Here is a 17,742-nt window from a genome sequence, read left to right as displayed (position 1 = left end):
GGGGCTGCTGGGTCAGCAGCAGGGAAAGTTGCAAGTGTAGTTTTCTGGCCAGAGACACCAGCCCGCCCAATCATCCCATTAACCCTTGTATTATCCCCAGAGGGACGACAAATCGGATTTATTAATGTAAAAAAGTTACTTAGTTCTGCTTTAAACCATCCATCCAAATCTGGCTCTATCCATTATTATTATTTTTATGCATACAACGCAAACGTTTCAAATTAATTTCTCTAATAATTACTTTTTCCCTGTTCACCTGCAGTGTCTCGCCTTAAATTGCCTTCACTACAAAACCAAATCCAACACGAGCGCCCACCGCCTCTGGCCCTGTTCAAACTTGAGAGATCTTGAGCCAGTGTCTCGGGTCAGGATCACCTAGCGGGCCGGATTAGCCTACTCTGCATGTTTTGGCTTTAATGAGAGACGCCGGAGCACATGCCGTCTCTTGAATCGAACCCGGGCTATTGTTGCCGCGCTAATTCCTATCCACGCCAAAGCCGCCCGGAGGAACTGTTACACACACCACCAGCACCTGCCTTTTCTCTTCAATCGACCAACTTCTATAAACTTCGGTCCAGTCTATAAATCACTACACGCACCGCGGCGTCGCTCGGGCTTCTGCTGACACAACAGGAAAAGGGATCAAGCGCCAATGGACTGAGAAATTCACTTAATCCTTAAAATAAATCATGTCTTACCCTCATTTGTTTACCTTTCACAATTTGCCCATGTTTGAACTGCACATGCGCATAAAGCACTGTAGTCTCCCATCCCATTATACAGCCGAGTTTGTTTGATGGAAATGTTTTTATAATTCGTGGCTTGAGTGGAATACGGAGCTGCGGCGTCTAGCTAGGCTAACCGCTAGCATGTTTGCATCTTTTAGAAACAGAAATATGGTAAGAAGCTAATTGTGAGTAAGGGTATATTTTCAAATTAGTACATTTGTGCGGAAGCGCCAAAACACAACAAGAAACACAACTCTGGATGGATGGAGGGAGGTGAGCCAGAAAAACAAAACACTCTAATTTAGTTGCCATTGGTTCTAATAGAGATACAGACGCCATCTTTGAAATTGCCCACATGGTCACGAAGAAGCCAGAGGGGGGGAACAAGAAGAAGAAGATAAAAAACTTAACTGTCTCCTATTTCTCCACCTGTTGCTTTAACCAAAACTGAATTATGAATATATATTTTGGACTAAATAAAGATACAGAGAAATGGAGAGGAGCAAAGTGGTTCAGCAGCCCATAAATACTTAAAAAATAATGTTAACCAGGAAGCTACGTTAGCGTCATGCTACATATGAAACGTTAGCAACGAGTGCCGTTTTTTTTTGCTTCTACAGAACAATTTGCTATCCATATGGACCAGATTGTGGCTTGACTTTGTGTGTGATAAATGTTTATAGCCAGAAAACAGAAGGGGGAACTTGTGATTCCCATGAGAGGTTTTCTTCCCCCTCTGCTCGGCCACGACTCCTTATGTGATGCGTTTCCATCTGTGTGCACAAAGCTAGTGTAGCTAATGATCATTTGTTTGCGAATGTTAGCTCGGCTAACTCTGCAGCAAATGTTTGGGCGTTCAAACGTGCTGTTTGAGAATGTACTGGGTCCAAACCAGGGGCGAGGCCAGGCCTATTTTAGAAGTGACACCCCTAAAAATTATTCAAGCCCCCCTTAAAAATATCAGGCCGAAAAACGGTGAAAAATGACTGCTATAATATATTTTCTTGGTTGATTTAAAGAAGAACTAAGCAACTTGTTTACCGTAATAAACCCTTTCCGTAGTCCCTCTGGGGGTGATACAAGTGTTAATGGGATGATTGGAGGATCTTTCATCTCTCCCTGGTGTCTCTGACCAGAAAACCACAATTGCAACTTTCCTGACGAATGATGAAGAAGCTAACTGGCTAACAGGCAAAGCTAACTGCGGGCTAGCGCTACTTAAAGGTATAGCGGAGGATGTTCTATTTCCGGGTGGATCATCAAGACGATTGGTCCTCCTAATTGTCAATCATTCTGGTGATATGCCTACGTAAGGAGGTCGTGCGCGCTCGCCACTTTCAAGCCTATGTGAGTTACGCTGTTAGCCATTCATTGCTGCTCGCAGAACGCACCGAGTCGTTTGAAAATGGCAGAGGGGCAAGAGAAAAAGTGTCTTCGAAGTGTATGAGAAGAAGAGAAAGGCTTCAGAAGAGAGAAACAAGACCAGAGTGTTTTTGGGGAGATTCTTCCTCCTCGGAGGCAGGTAGAGCGTTGCGCATGCGCATTTTTTTAAAACGTGGAGAGGGCGGTTCTTTCCTAAAATCCGTGAAAATCCTCCATATACCTTTAAACAGTGTTTGCAGCCAAGTTTGAAAAAATATCTCCATTGTGTAATTGGATGTACAATATCCCTCTCTCCCTTTGTCTTTTCTCACCGAAAAACCACAACATGCTACGACACTTGCAGTGGCGGTTATGGCCTCGACGGGCATGAGTTACTTAGTTCTGCTTTAATATAATATGCTCATTTACAAATATAAAACATAAAGCACCCCTCTTCACTAAATGATTTAGTGTTGATGTCTGGCTTGCTGCAGCTGAGCTCCGCCCCCTCTCCTCACAGCGCTGTCGCCTCAGACTCTGCTCCATCGTCTCTACCTGGCATGGAGTTTAAAGTTTGCTGTCTCCAACCGCGCATACGGAGTAAATAATGATTGTATGAACTTTGCAGACGCTATAAAGAGGCTCTCCACATCCATAGCTTTTGGCCAGTTTTTAGTTTTTGAAAATCCATCTCATACAGGCCCTACACGGACTTACACAGCTGATGAGATAAACAGATATGTTTGTGCATTCACTAGCGTGTAGCGAGCGACTCACGACGCATCACACAGTAAAACAACAGGCTAGAAGTCCTGACAGAGGTTTCAGACTTTAGTTTGCAGCCTGTGTCACAGCCCTGTGTCTGTGAGAGGACTCGCTGCATTGGCTCCCCGTGTGTTTCTGGATCGATTTTAAAGTTCTTTTAATGGTTTTTAAATGTCTTAATGGTCTTGGTCCTTCTTATCTTTCAGAACTGCTTTTACCTTATGAACCTTCACGGCCCCTTCGCTCCTCCAGCAGGGGTCTCCTAGTTATTCCTAAAGTCAACAAAAAGACTCGTGGTGAGGCGTCTTTCCAATATTACGGCCCTCGCCTCTGGAACCACCTGAGGAGGAGCTCAGGGCTGAGGAGGAGCTCAGGGCTGAGGAGGAGCTCAGACCTGAGGAGAACGTTCATGTTTTTAAGAGCAGCTCAAGACCCACCTTTTTAGCTTAGCCTTTAACTGACTAATCTATTTATTTAATCCTAATATATGAAATATATATATGAGAGGTTGTGCCAGGCGTATTGTTTTAAATTGTGTAATCTGTAAAGCACTTTGTGATACCTTTCGGTATGAAAAGCGCTTTATAAATAAAGTTTGATTGATTGAAGCTGCAGGAGCACAGGCAGCAGAGGACCAGGGGCTGCTCCACTGAGAATCACTAACACACATGTCATATGCAAATGACAGGTTTTTATGTCATTATTGTTTTTGTTTTTTTATATTTCCTATTAATTGATCACAATCTGATTAGCATCTTACACATTGTTTTAATAAATAATGCCTCATTTGAATAAACGTATTTTTGCAATTGTGTTGCCGTGTAATGAGTTCATCTAAAATGCATCATATTACAGGGAATCACAAATGTTCGGTAAGTTGTTCTTAAGTTGGAACCCGAAAATCGCCCTTGGTCCAAACCTGAATCCACAGCACACACGACTGTAGCCAAAGGGTTTGGGGTCATGTCCAGTGCTTTAAGTGGCTCGAATAAAGTGCCGGCGCTCTCTCTGTCGCAAGTGAGGAACAAACTGGCAAAAACAAGAGGTACAAAAGAAACGCCATGACCCGTTTGGATCCTACTCACCTCATAAAGCAAAGGTCATGTTTTTTTTCTGTTGGCGCTGCTACACAAATATTCAGAGGCTTTTACATCTGCAGCAGGCATCCTTATACAAATAGAACATATCTTATTTGTCCCGTTTGTAGGTGTTTGTAGAGAGGGACAGATACAGACTGATATGTGGGTGCGTGAGAACCCCCATCATCAGCTCGTTCTCTCCTCATTTGAGATTCAGAGGCAAGGATGAGTAGATTATGAGCTGATGACAAAAGTTTGATTAACCTCTTAACTCCCGCCTGAACCGAGAGGATCGTTTTCCTCACGTCATCAGATTTTTTTTTCATTTATCATTTTATTGTTGGGTATTCAACTTTTAATTCAATTCAATTAATTTTTGTTACTTTTTTGTCATTTTTTTGTCACACTTTTGTCATTTTTTTGTCACACCTTTGTCATTTTTTTGTCACATTTTTGTCATTTTTTTGTCACATTTTTGTCATTTTTTTGTCACATTTTTGTCATTTTTTTGTCACATTTTTGTCATTTTTTTGTCACACTTTTGTCATTTTTTTGTCACATTTTTGTCATTTTTTTGTCAAATTTTTTATCACATTTTTGTCATTTTTTTGTCACATTTTTTATCACATTTTTGTTATTTTTTTGTCACATTTTTGTCATTTTTTCGTCAATTTTTGTCATTTTTTCATCACATTTTTCTCATTTTTCTGTCAAATTTTTTATCACATTTTTGTAGTTTTTTTGTCACATTTTTGTCATTTTTTCGTCATTTTTTGTTATTTTTTGTCAATTTTTTAATCACATTTTTGTTGTTTTTTTGTCACATGTTTGTCATTTTTTCGTCAATTTTTAATCACATTTTTGTCATTTTTTGTCACATTTTGTCACATTTTTGTCATTTTTTCATCAATTTTTCGTCACTTTATTGTCAATGTTTTCTCACTTTTTTGTCACATTTCCATCATTGTTTTCGTCTCAGTTTTGTTGCTATTTTCACAGCTTTTTTTCCAGAAGCTTTTGGACTGGGATAAAGCCAAACTGGAGAAAATGTGCTCGGTTCAGGTGGGAGTTAAGAGTTAAGTTAAGAACTCTGAAACCAGTTTAGAACAGATCGATATTTTGTCACAAAGGCAATTTAAAAGCTACCTTAAAACGGGTGAACTCCCAAACCTTTTGACGAGTTAACGCCATATATAACACACACACGTCATAACACAGAGAAAAGCTCAGAAAGTTGACTTTGTTTGAGCTCACAGACACATTCCCACATCGCCGCTTTAATAGGATAGCTGTTGTCAAATGTGCTTCTTCGACAAAAATGAGGCTTGGCACATATAAAGAACACGCCTAAAGGATGGGATGTACTTCTCGATCCACTGTATCCCATCAAAGCTGCTTCTGTCGGCTGATCAAAGGGGGATTTGTACAGCGCTCGCACATGAAACAACATGGCGCCTTGTTATGACACTGTTCATATCGGATGTTATTCTAGAGAGAGAGAGAGATTATGTTCCGAGCGCTGAGAGCCCTGATCATTAAGCTGTGAATTTGTGAAGCTAATTTGGGCGATGTTTCTTCCACAAACCCATTAGCGAGCGTGAGTGAGCGCGCTGCCTTAAGAGCGACGGCGCTCAAACAGCGGCTACGCCACCGCGGCACCCCAGGAAATCCGGAAGTGAAAATCCTACGCATTTTACCTCAGACTTTTGGAAAATGTAAAGGTTATGGTCAGGAGCTGATCAGCATGTTTAAACTCTCATTTTCTCAAAAGGTCAATGGGAGAATCGAATCAGGGCTGTACTTTAGGAACTGGACAGAGCTTTGACGCAGTGTATTTGTATTTTTTTTTTTGTATTTATTTATTTAAAAGGGACAATGCATTTACACAAAGTACAGTATACTTAAAATGCAGGATTATAGCTCAAGCTAATTTCAGTGTGTGGGCGGGACATTGGAGCTCCACATATTATGAGCTTAAAAGGACTATGGGAACAGTGGGAACTCGTGGGCATAAAACACACAATTGTAAATTTAAAGGCCCTGTACCTGATTTTTCTCTTCAGGGTTTCTGGTAGGTTTTCTCTGCTGATGGAACGCATACATACGCATATAAACCATCCAGGAAACCTACCAGGAACCCTAAAAGACAATTTGGACCCGATAGTGTGTTTCTACATGCAGACTATCATGTAACCTTTTTCTGCATAAGGGGGCCCAATGTGAGATCTTGCGGCTCCCCAGAAAGCCCATAATGCTGATGTGATGGAGCCAAAAAGCTAGGCGCTCCGGAGCTTGTGTCGCTCTTCCTGAAGCAGATGCTTCGAAACACTGCGTCAGAGCCTCTTTCAGTAACACCTGGTCACGTGACTGTCTCAAACGGCTTCATTCTGTGAGTTGCGTATCGTGTCTTAAAGAGGGTCATCGGCTCAGAGCGTCTCACTGAGCTGCCTTTAACGGCGCTAAACAACGGATGTTTCCTCATCCATACAGTGAGGTAAATCATTAGTGATAGATAAATAAGTGTGCTGTATTTCCCCCATTTCTCATTTAACTGCGGTCATGTGGAGAAAGTGGCTGTGAACCAGAATACATTTTATATGTTGTATATTTTCTTATTCTTTACAAAGTCCTGCAGGCGTGGAGCTGATCAGGCGAGGGAAACGTAAGGAGCGCCATCTACAGCAAATAGTGCCAAAATTAGCTCTGATTAAATTAGGCAAGGCAAGGCAACTTATTTATACTGCGCATTTCGTACACAAGGCAACTCAATGCGGCTATGAATGAAACATAAAGATCACGCATTGATGTCCTGCCTTTGAGCAGCAGAGCCACAGGTGACTGAGGCCCCGCCCACTGGAGCTCCGTGAAGCTCAGACCCACGTTACAAAGAAAATGACTCTTATTTATATCAGGCTGCAAATAATAAAACTGCCACACATCTGTTTGAAACTTCTCTTCCACATTATTGTGTTGGTGCTTCAGTTTATAAGTCACAATAATAAAGTTTGTCCACAAGAGGTCAGTGTTCAAACAGAATGAAACAGCTCAGAGACTTCGAAGCGTACAACACTTTTTTGCTGGAAAGCCTCAAAGCGTTACAAGGCTTCACTCGCCCATCACTACAAAATGCTAAAGAAAGAACACGAGGCAGCGAGATATAAACGAGGAAAAGAATGTGAGGCTGCTATAGGAGAGCAGCACTCTGCACTGTTTGTAATAAACCACACCTCAGTCAACATCCTTTTGTATAAGCAGCGCCCTCACGCAAGTGACGATGACGCGTTTGGAGCAACATTGTCCTTGGTCCCGGAGCGCCATACGGAACGTAAAGGGTCAGTGCCAACCACCCATACCCAGGGGCGGACTGGGACTGAAAAACAGCCCTGGACTCTTATTTTTTTGATCGGTATCATCAGCAAAAAGAACGGGAAAGGTGGTCGTAAAAAACAGAAGCAAAATCATTAATATAAATAACAAATAATATTGGTCCCAAAAGTGACCCTTGTGGTGCACCATACTCCAGGGAATTCCTTTTAGACTCATGTTTTTTTTATACTGGGCTTTACCCAAATCTAAAAGCTTCTCGGCTGGAGATCAACAATGTAACGCCTCATTTGAAAGCTAAGGCCTACAAAAATGACGGAAACTTTTCGCCGCATCGCCACATTTTTGTTGTTTTTTTAATTGTTTTTTCTATCATTTTTGTTGTGTTTTTCTCACGTTTTTGTTTTGTTTTCATCCTCTTTTTCTCGCTATTTTGATGCTTTTCTTTTTAGCTTTTAGATTTGGGTAAAGCTCGGTGGAATGGTTATGGTTACAGCGCCTAAACTGTGGAGCAGCTGCCCCTCAGTCTGCGTGTCTCACAGATCAGTCCCTTAAGACTCATCTCTTCAAACTGGCTTTTAACACCTTGAACGCACTGATTCATGTCCAGGTGTTTTAGATGGTTTTGTCTTTCTGTGAAGCTTTGGTCTTCCTGGTGTTGTTGCAAAGTGCTATATAAATATAAATACATTTCGATTGATTGAAAATGCATTCAAATATTAAAAAAAGCTGCATAATGCGAATATTGTTCTAAAGTCCCACCCATTCCTGATCTCCACAACTAATCAGAATCCCCGGTGCCATCACTTTGACCAATGAGATGAGCTTTCCTGTGGAGCAGCCTGTCATGTCCGACTTTATTATAAACTCTTAATATTTTAGTATTTCAAGTCAATAGAGATTTTGAATGGGATCTTGACTGAGTTAGGTGGAGCTCAATTTAACTCTCAAGAAGGGCTGGATAGATTTATTCCTTCCTGGCTATACATAACAGGACAATATACAAATATGATTCTGTATTTTGACTAGAATATTGAGAGTCTAGGGCTGAAGTTTTAGGGAAAAAGAGATATTTTGATAGCGAAAAGAATAGTTTTCATTTTGACTTTGTTTTTTCAGTTTAAGTTAAATTTGCACATTTCAGGCCCTGCAGCTTTAGCATTAGCACTGGAGAGAAATACGAACGGTTAAACTAAAACAAGAATCCCAGAAGGTGTTTGTAGAGATCAAAGTCTCAAGGGTAAGTGCGAATGAGAGAAGAAAAAACAAAACAAAAGCAGGTTGAACTCAGCGCAGCCACAAACAGAGACGGAGACGCCGACTGTAGAGCAAACACTGTACCTTTCCTTGAAGAAGCGCCGGAAGCCAAAGGCGGTGAGTTTGAGCACAGACTCCAGCACAAACGTGGAGGTGAAGAAGTAGTTGCAGTACTTCAGGGCGAGATCCAGGGACTGTGGAGAGAGAGAGAGAGAGAGAGAGAGTCATTGTGTTCATATCTGGGCCCGCAAGAGCCCGTGTGTTCCCATTGTTTTTTCTTAAACAAACAACAGACTGAGCCCAAGGCAAAAAACAGATTACAGGAAGAACTCCCACAATGCACTTCTAATCTACACAGGATTCCTCCAGTTGCTGCGTGCGCCTCTTGTTTACAGCCGGAGTGCAGCCTTTTGTGAAATCTCAATTTCAAATGTGATTAAACAAACAGTCTGCGCTGACGTCTGCATATTGTCTGCATGTGAAGGGTTTCTGAGAGCTAGAAATGAGTTGACAGTTTAAATTCAACTTCCTGAGTCTGTCACTGTTTGAGAAAAGGGGAAAAATGCAATAAAGATGGGGATGTTGTGCTTTTGGGGAAACACAACGAGGCACCGTTGAATTTCTTTCAATATCAGTACTTTTACTTGGTTTTTGATAAAATACTTTGATTATTCCTTGTATCATACAGTACCTATAAAATACTTGTCATCTAAAAACCAGAAGACAGAACAATAATGTGTGGAAGATCTACACATATATAATATCGGGTTCATCTCCAATGTCAGGAAATGTGGGTAAAAATGGGGTATAATTGGGGGGGAAATTGTGTAATTTAATCAAATAAAAATAAGAAAAGAGGGGCAGAAAATCGGTAAAAATGGGAAATAAATTGGGAAAACAAATGGGGGGAAATAGTGAATTATTATAAATAATAAAGAGCAAAAATTGAGGGATTTTTTTCTTTTTAAAAAATAGGGCAAAAAGATTCTTTTTTTTATAAAAAAAAAAGAAAAGTTTATTTATTTATACAGGTGGTCTCTTGAGACTCAATGTCTCATTTCCAAGAGAGACCTATTAAAACATACAAGGTAAATAACAGTTAACAATAAGACAACAGTGGAACGATACAACTTTAACACAATACTTGTAAAACTTAAAAACAAGAGCAGTCACATGGAGGATCGTCCTTTGATGATGATGGTACTTTATTGATCTCACAGATGGAGAAATTGCATTCGATGAGAGAGCATCCGGCAGTAGCACCCATTCAGTGCGCACCACTCTTTTTCCACTCTTTTTTTTCTTTGGTGAAAGATCGTTGTGTCGCGGCCGCCATCTTCACTGTTTTGGTCACAGGAGGAGCACTGGTTGATGGGAAATCCGTAGACGATGACCACGGCGCTTGGCCACGATGTTCTTGGCCACACAGGTGTAGTTGGCCGTGTCGGACAGACGCGCCTGCTTGATGATCAGGTGGTCCACGGTGATGTAGAAGTTCCTGTCCTCGGCCAGGTCGAGGATCTCGTTGTCCTTCAGCCACTCCACCCGCATGACCTTGGAGGATGGAGAAACTGTAGCTCTGTCTCCTCTGATCATCTGAAACGGTGCACCGCCTCCTGGGCTTGTCCCCGTCTCAGAGCGTGGTGTCCTGCACTGGTCAGCTCCACCTCGTCCTTCCTCTTCCTCCTGCACAGCTCCCTCCACAGTCTATCACCATCTCCTCGTTGGTCCCTTTTGTTGTTTCCTGTAGCTCCTCTTGTGACGCCTCCTCCGTGCTGCAGGTGTGGGGGCTCTTGGTGCCTCTTCACTGTTCAGTGTCTCAGAAGAAGATGTTTGTAGATCTAAACTAACAGGCTAAACTATATTAACAGGCCTGATCTTTGATAGCAAACACTGAAAGAGGAAGCCACAAAATGAAAATGCTAGTTGTGGTCCAAACTCATCTCATAACTTTCCTCACATATTTGTAGAATCCCGATTTTTCCATAGGGACGCGTTTATCGGCACACGGTCATTTTCACAGAAATGCTGGAAAACTAGCCTGCAAATTCATGAAATGGCTACAAATGCTTTACAAATAGAGGTACAGTGTTCTTTTCCCCACAAATGTCTGAGTTTACAATATACTAAAGGACGACATAGCAAATTTCGTTCCATTACTAGAAAAAAAAAATCAGGTATAGTGCCTTTAGTATGTAAGTATGATAAATATAAAAAACAACAACATATATCTTGACCCATCCCCCTCTTGTTTGTTGCTAACTGCATTCCCGTCAGTAATCGTATCCATGTGAAAATACCAAACGCTGTAGCGAGTGGGCGAGCTAGCTAAATGTCAGAGCAGCAGATGACAAAACACGGCGCCGACTTCTGATATTTGTTTCACGCCCGGGATAACGGGCTCACTTTTAAAGGTTAAAACGGATATTTATCTCCGTGTCATTGTTTTGTTTTCACTCGCCGTAATACTCTCGACTGCTAGCATGTATCGGCGACGACGTCAAGCTAGCGGGAGGGAGGGGGGGACGAACCCCGGCGCTAATGCTAGCCCGACTTGCGCTAATGGCTGTCACTCACGTGCGGCTGGTCGTAGTGCTCCAGGGACATGGTGATGACGTTGATGCAGATGATGAAGGTGATGATGAGGTCCAGGTAGTGGTTGGTGCACAGGGTGTGGACCATGAGGCGCACGCGGCCGTAGCTGGAGTAGTAGGGCAGCTGCTGGGCTTCTGCGGGACGTTAAGATCACACAAAGGGCAAATATTACTCCAACATTTTATTTTTTTCCTTTCATTGCAGGTTTAATTATGTTTATTGCAAATGAATACACCTGTATGTAAATCACAACATTTTCAAAAAGGAAAAGTTGACCAGAATATTGTATGTATCTTGCCGGTTTAAGCTAGTTATAGCATCTACAGCTAACACTCGGGTGCTTTGCTAACACTTAAGATTACAGCCCGCAAGTTCCATGTGTAGGTACAGGGAGCAAGAATTAGTAATTACTAGTGGTGGGACTCCATAAAAAAAAATTATCGAGTTTATTGCAGGCCTGTAAATTATTAATCGCAATTAATCGCATTTTAATCGAAAACCAAAAACAACACTTTTTTGCACCTAAATTATTCAATAATTAGATAGAGACACGAGTTCAACAACAAATGTATGTATTATTGTTAATCTGTATTGTTATTGAAGTAACAAAGGCAAAGTGCATTTATAGCTATTTAGCTGTTTTAGGAACTCTGATCACTCATGTAACTTGTAGAGTCCATTAAACAGTAATAATATTGCCACATTTATATGAAAGATAGAAATAAATAAAGCAAAAGGGCCATAAAACAGCACCTTTAAGTGTTTAACAATTGCTGTAAACAAAAATCAAAGTGACAAGGGTTAGGGTTATTGTGGCTCCGAGTGGGCTGGCTGGAGCGTTTGTTGAGGTTAACGCTAACATTAGCATCGAGGACGTCACTGTGTTTGCCCCAACATGTTTTTCATTGAGATGGTGTTTTAGACTTGAGTAACTACGGCGGAAGGAGAACTCTTTTAAACACAACCTGCACACAGCAGTACAGCTATCTATTGTCCCATCAGGATGTTTTAAAAACAAAATTGAGTCCTCAACGGGCCGAGTGAAGCGTTTCCGTCCATTGCTGTTGAGGGCCGATGTGCGTCAGATATACGGGCGTACCAGAAACACGCAAATAGAAAGGTTCCTGCTTGGGGGGAAATACGATTAATTGCGTTAAGAAATGAACACGTTAAAGTCCCACCACTAGTAATTACACATGTAAGTACAGGTAATCAAAGTGCGTTGTTTAAGTGTTACAACGGGTACAAAGTGTAACAAAAGTGTACTACATGTAGTTCCAGGTGTTGTGGCAGTCAAATCGATGTTCCAGCTTTTTAAAGTTTCATAAATTGAGGAAAATGGCCGCATAGCTAACGCGCAAATACCCCATAACTCATGTGTAACTACCCCTCAGCACAGGCTGTAATCTTAAAGGAATGGGTCACCATATTTACATACTGAGATATGTTCTTACGTAAAGTCGTAAAGTAAAGGGGGTTAGGGGTTATTAGGGGTTATTTCGCCTTTCAATATAAAACCCTTTTTTATCGGCTTAGGAAATCAACATGTTTAATTTTGTGTGACTATACTTGGACTGTGTAACTTTTCACGTAATTATATTTAAATAGGGAAAACGTGGAAGAGATTGGTCACTTCTAACTTCACCCCAGTTTGGAGCCATAGGAATATGCTGAGAGAGGCTAAAGGCTAACAACGTCTTTGGTCTATTTGACTGAGCACACGCACAAAGACCAGACAGTTACACATCAACTTGTCCAAGCTCCGGTAAGATCTCAGCATGGAAAGCCTGTTCCTTTAAGTGAGACACTTTCCCCCCCCTTTTTACACGTTGTGCACCTTTATCAAATCTTGCATTTTTATGATTAAAAATACCTTTACTTCTTGATACCTGCACCAACACATAAAGTGTTAACGATTGTTTCGAGTGACACAGTGAAAATCGGAAAAAAGGGACTCCTAAGGGTTGCTCCAGTAGCATTAAGGCTGGGTCAAATGAACAGAACAAATTTTCCCAAGGGGGGTTGATAACGTAAAGGTGTATTATGCAACTTTTTCTGAATATATTTGTGTGTATTTGACCTTAACCTTCGATCACAGTGGTCTCTAGGACGCTCTGGGATCAATTGTTTGGAAAGTTTTCACTAAACTACTAAACAATTGGTCCTGGAGCTTTGTAGAGACCACTGAGATTAAAGCTAAAGGCGCCCTGCTGACCACTCACACAGCCGCACTACAAGGTCAAATACACACAAATTGACTTAACATTACATTCATTGCACCGCTAATGATTAAATAAGGAGCATATGGTTTATTTTCAAATTAAACTACATCCCCTGCGGATATCACAGTGCCACCTACAGGTCTGGAGTTTGCAAAACACATGTATGAGAGTAGGAAGTATTATATTTACTCTGGCTCAGACGAGAGTGACAATAACTACCAAACATTAACCACTATCTATTTTTAAAGACAAAATGAGTCCACTGAAGGTGTCCGGACTTTGAAAGCACCATCAGCAGGTTAAGGACAAGCATTTTGAGCTCTTGAGATGGAGAAAGGTCAGTTTTAGTAGTGAACATAAACCGCTTACTCCTCCTCTTCTTCTCCATTCGTTTCTGTCTCTTCTCCTCGCGCCTCTTGGCCTCCTCCACCTCCTGGTGCTGCCGGCACTTGTGGAAGTTCTCCACCACCACGCCCACGAACATGTTCAGCACGAAGAAGCTCACGATCAGCAGGAAGGAGATGAAGTACAGCAGCATCCACGGGTTGTTGTTGGTGACCGGCTGCACGGGAAACATGAAGAGAGTGAAACGTTTAAAACAATAATTAAAAACTAGAAATGCAATGGCTGCGCCATTGCGATTGACTGCGGAATTGCGGGAAGCGAATGCAGAAATTGCATAAACTGTGCAAATTGCATAAATTGCTTAATTTGCATAATCGAATTTGCATAAAGTGGTAAAATGCATGAATGGGTTAATTTGCATAAATTATGTAAATTGCATAAACTCTTTAAAATTCATAAATCCTAAATGGCATAAACTCTTAAGTTGCATAAACGCTTTAAAATGCATTAACTGGTTAAATTCCATAAAGTGTTTACTTTGCATAAATTGTTCATATTGCATAAACTTTTAAATTCCATAAACTGGTCAAACTGTTGAAATGGCCTCAGTGCTTGATTGGCAGAAGCACAAATGGCTGAAAGGCCTGGAGTCTCCCGATTGGCTGGATTCCCCCATACACACTAATGCAAAAATTTCAAATTCTCGTATAAAAAAACTGGAAAACTGCAGAAGGACAATTTTTTCTCAAAACCCACAAGTTGCATAAGCTAAACATGCACAAAGTGCAGAAATTGCATAAAATGCAGAAAAAAGTGCAGAAAAGCATGGATTTGCGGCAGCCCCATTATAAGTCAATGGGAAAAATCTCAGACATTTTGGCCGATTGCGGAAAAACCGTAAGTTGCAGAAGTCCCAAAAGTAATAGCACCCTTCTCCTCAACATGCGGAACATTTTGATGCATAACTTGCATAAATTGCACAAAGCATGAAGGTGCTGAAAGCTCTAGAAAATCGGGAAAAAGATGGAAGAGGAATAATAATAAAGAACATGAAAACCAATAATTGACTGCGGAAGAATTCCGCAGTCAATCAAAAACAACGATGATAAGAGGTTATTTGAAAAGTCACCTGTTGGTCGACGGCCACCGCATCCAGCCCGTGGTACATGATGTTCACCCAGCCGTCTTTGGAGGCAAGGACGAAGAGCGACATCAGAGCCTGGACAGAAAGAGAGGAGACAGTAGGATATTTGTACTTTTGAGTGGCTAAAACTCACTGCACGAGGGTTCTGTGTTTGAATATGTGGACACTTGACATTAAGTGGTGTTACACTAAGTTGTTTTTCATCATTTCAACATCTTTCAATTCAATTCAGTTTTTCTAACAGTTATCAAGAAAATGTCTTGCGGTGCGACACATGAAAATTACTTAAAGCAGTGCTAGGAAACTCATGCCCGTAAGCGCCACTGCAGGTGTCGTAGCATGTTACGTTTTTTTACTCATTAATTGTCCGTGAGAGTAAATACTGCGCTGACAGAAGAATCAAAGGGAGAGAGAGATATTGTACATCCAATTACACAATGGAGATCATTTTTTCACTCAAACTTGGTTGTAAATACTGCTTAGGTGGCGCTAGCTCGCAGTTAGCTTTCCCCTTTGTCCTGTTAGCTTCTTCGTCGTGATTCCATTAGTGTGCATTGGTGACTCCGACCCGGAGGCAGCGAAGTTGCATTTGTGTTTTTCTGGCCAGAGACACCAGGGTAAGATGAAAGGCCCCCCAATCATCCCATTAACACTTGTATTGCCCCCAGAGGGACTACGGGAATGATTTATTAAGGTAAACAAGTTACTTAGTACTGCTTTAAATTCATTGACAAGTAATGATCAATAGAAATATAGTTATAAGTAATACAATCGTCAGTGGGACCTTAATGCAAACTACATGCAACGTTTTGCTTTTCTAATGATATTTTGACAAAAGATCAATCAGAAGTGGTCGTTTTTATTGCCTGTACAATTATCCAAATTTATTCAAACAATGTGTACTCTTTTAACAAGACAAATAATTATCCTTTGCTGTAGTAGAAAAAATAGTTTATTTTTTCATTTAAAGTACAAAGTAGTGTGAAACTAAAGGACACACGCATCACAGGGAACCTGGCTAACGCCATGCTGCTGTGTGCGCTCGAATCATTTCGAACTGCACAGCAGCCTGGGGACCATGGTCGAAATTTTCGCATGGATTTGGGAACCAATCACAGAACGAGGAGGGACGGCAAGACGATGACGAGCTATTCCATATACGGAAGCTTGTAGTTTATTTACGGCTAAAAAAGAAAAAGTTTATTTACAGATCCAACATGACAGCAGCAGATGCAATGGTATTTTTTGATCAAGCTTTAGACCTCGTTCTAAATAGTTTACAGCAGGTACGTCATACATAATCTCATACGATGATACGATTGGCTGTGGCTACGTGCAGACGCATAATAGACATTCGTAGCGCCCAATAAACGACTATGGACGATCATAAACCACACCTCTCCTACGAGAAAATGAATTGGTGGTCCCCAGACTAAATTTCGCTTGTGATTTTAGTTTGGTGTTAGCCAGGCTACACCACAGGTCAAACCGCAGGACATTTTAGGAAGTTAATGTCCAAATATAACAATATTTTAAAATAAATGTGTCAGAAACCTCAAATCAGTTACATGCAATAGGTTATAGTGTGTAAATGACATAGAATTTGGGGTGAAGAAAGTCTCTTAAAGGGACTAAACAGAGTTTAAAAATGCCAAAATTATGTATTTTCCTCCCCCTACATGTTCCAGCCATGTCCTAATGTGTAGAATGAGCTCAGACCTGTTCACCACAACTGCCTCTAAAATCCTGCACTGTCACTCAAAAAGGTGTTTCTTCAGGTCTGAAGTGCCGTCATGCAGGAGCTTAATATAGAAGGTGCAGTTACACATATGATCTGAGGTGGCAGTAGTATAAAATGGCTAACTTGCATCTAGCCCCTTTAAATTACAGTTTTTACTTGATAACCCCAAAAAATGTTTTCCTTCTTCCTTTTTCTATGATGGATTGGTTGCATGGGTCAAACCGCTCAATGAAACTTCAGCCGTGTGGATCCAAAACTGGAATCTTCAATTCAGATGAGATATGCAATTTTCGTTTCAGAATCTAAATGTAAAACAAGTCTTTTCTCAAGGCACATTTAAACTGAAATGTTAACTGCAGAAGTTTGGCCGTCTGAGACAAAGATCACTCGGCGTGGGAAAGGTTTTACGATGTGTCGTACAGTGAGACAGAGATAAATGCCAAATTTATACCAAGAGCACCGCGGGAGAGAAATAGCAGTTGCCCGTTGTTCGCACATACATATGTCTCAAGGCTTTGATTTAAGAGAGTCCCCCAACAGCAGCAGCACATTTCTATCTCTCCATTCCCATCTAAACTTTCTTACAGAGTCCAAAGTGAACAGGCAGACAGGCCGGGGTCATCTCACGCTGACTATTGAGCCGTGCACACAGTTAGTTGGCCCCGTGTGTCTGTGTGCTTTTGTCTGTGGCTGATGAAAGAGCAGTGAAAAGGAGAGTGGAGATCTGCTCCAAGGATGATCTCTTTTACTTGGGTGACGACATCTGAAAAAAAAAGTGCCACACTTGGGCATGAAATCAGTCTTTAAGGGCCCGTCTCACCGGAGGAGAGTTGCGGAAACTGCCAATCCGCAACTTGGATTGATTGCGCGCATACAAAGCGCCTCTCTCACCGGCCTAGAGACTAGTTGGAGACTCAAGTTGGTCATGAGGATGGATCTGAGATGTCCCCTGGAGATGAGGCGAATCTCCATGTAGTCTCAGTGAAAACGGAAGGGATAGATCTCAGCGGAGTGGCAACATTGCAAACACTATTTGGAGTTTCTTTTCTCAAAGAAACTCCATGGGCCAGATCTTGTGGTTCATGGCGCAGGCTGTAGAGAAGACGAGTACGCAGACGGGTGGCGCTCCTTGCAATCTTCAGTGTCAAACCTGGCGCAAAAAGTGGGCAGGACAGGAGGG

At 41.4% G+C, this 17,742-nt stretch overlaps 1 protein-coding gene across 1 annotated transcript in view; it reads right to left on the bottom strand.

Annotated features, from left to right (window-relative positions):
- LOC306969136 (voltage-dependent T-type calcium channel subunit alpha-1I-like) overlaps positions 1 to 17,742 on the bottom strand; it is a 460,402-nt gene that overhangs the window by 40,537 nt on the left and 402,123 nt on the right. The window contains 4 exon segments of the mRNA XM_079564736.1: positions 8,600 to 8,709; positions 11,093 to 11,244; positions 13,702 to 13,894; positions 14,807 to 14,896. Coding sequence (XP_079420862.1) covers positions 8,600 to 8,709; positions 11,093 to 11,244; positions 13,702 to 13,894; positions 14,807 to 14,896 — 545 coding nt within the window.

The sequence above is a fragment of the Gobius niger genome, assembly GCF_951799975.1.
Source record: "Gobius niger genome assembly, chromosome: 10".
Lineage (NCBI taxonomy): Eukaryota > Metazoa > Chordata > Actinopteri > Gobiiformes > Gobiidae > Gobius > Gobius niger.
The sequence above is the reverse complement of the archived record's forward strand: the minus strand, read 5'-3'. Positions and strand labels throughout refer to the sequence as shown.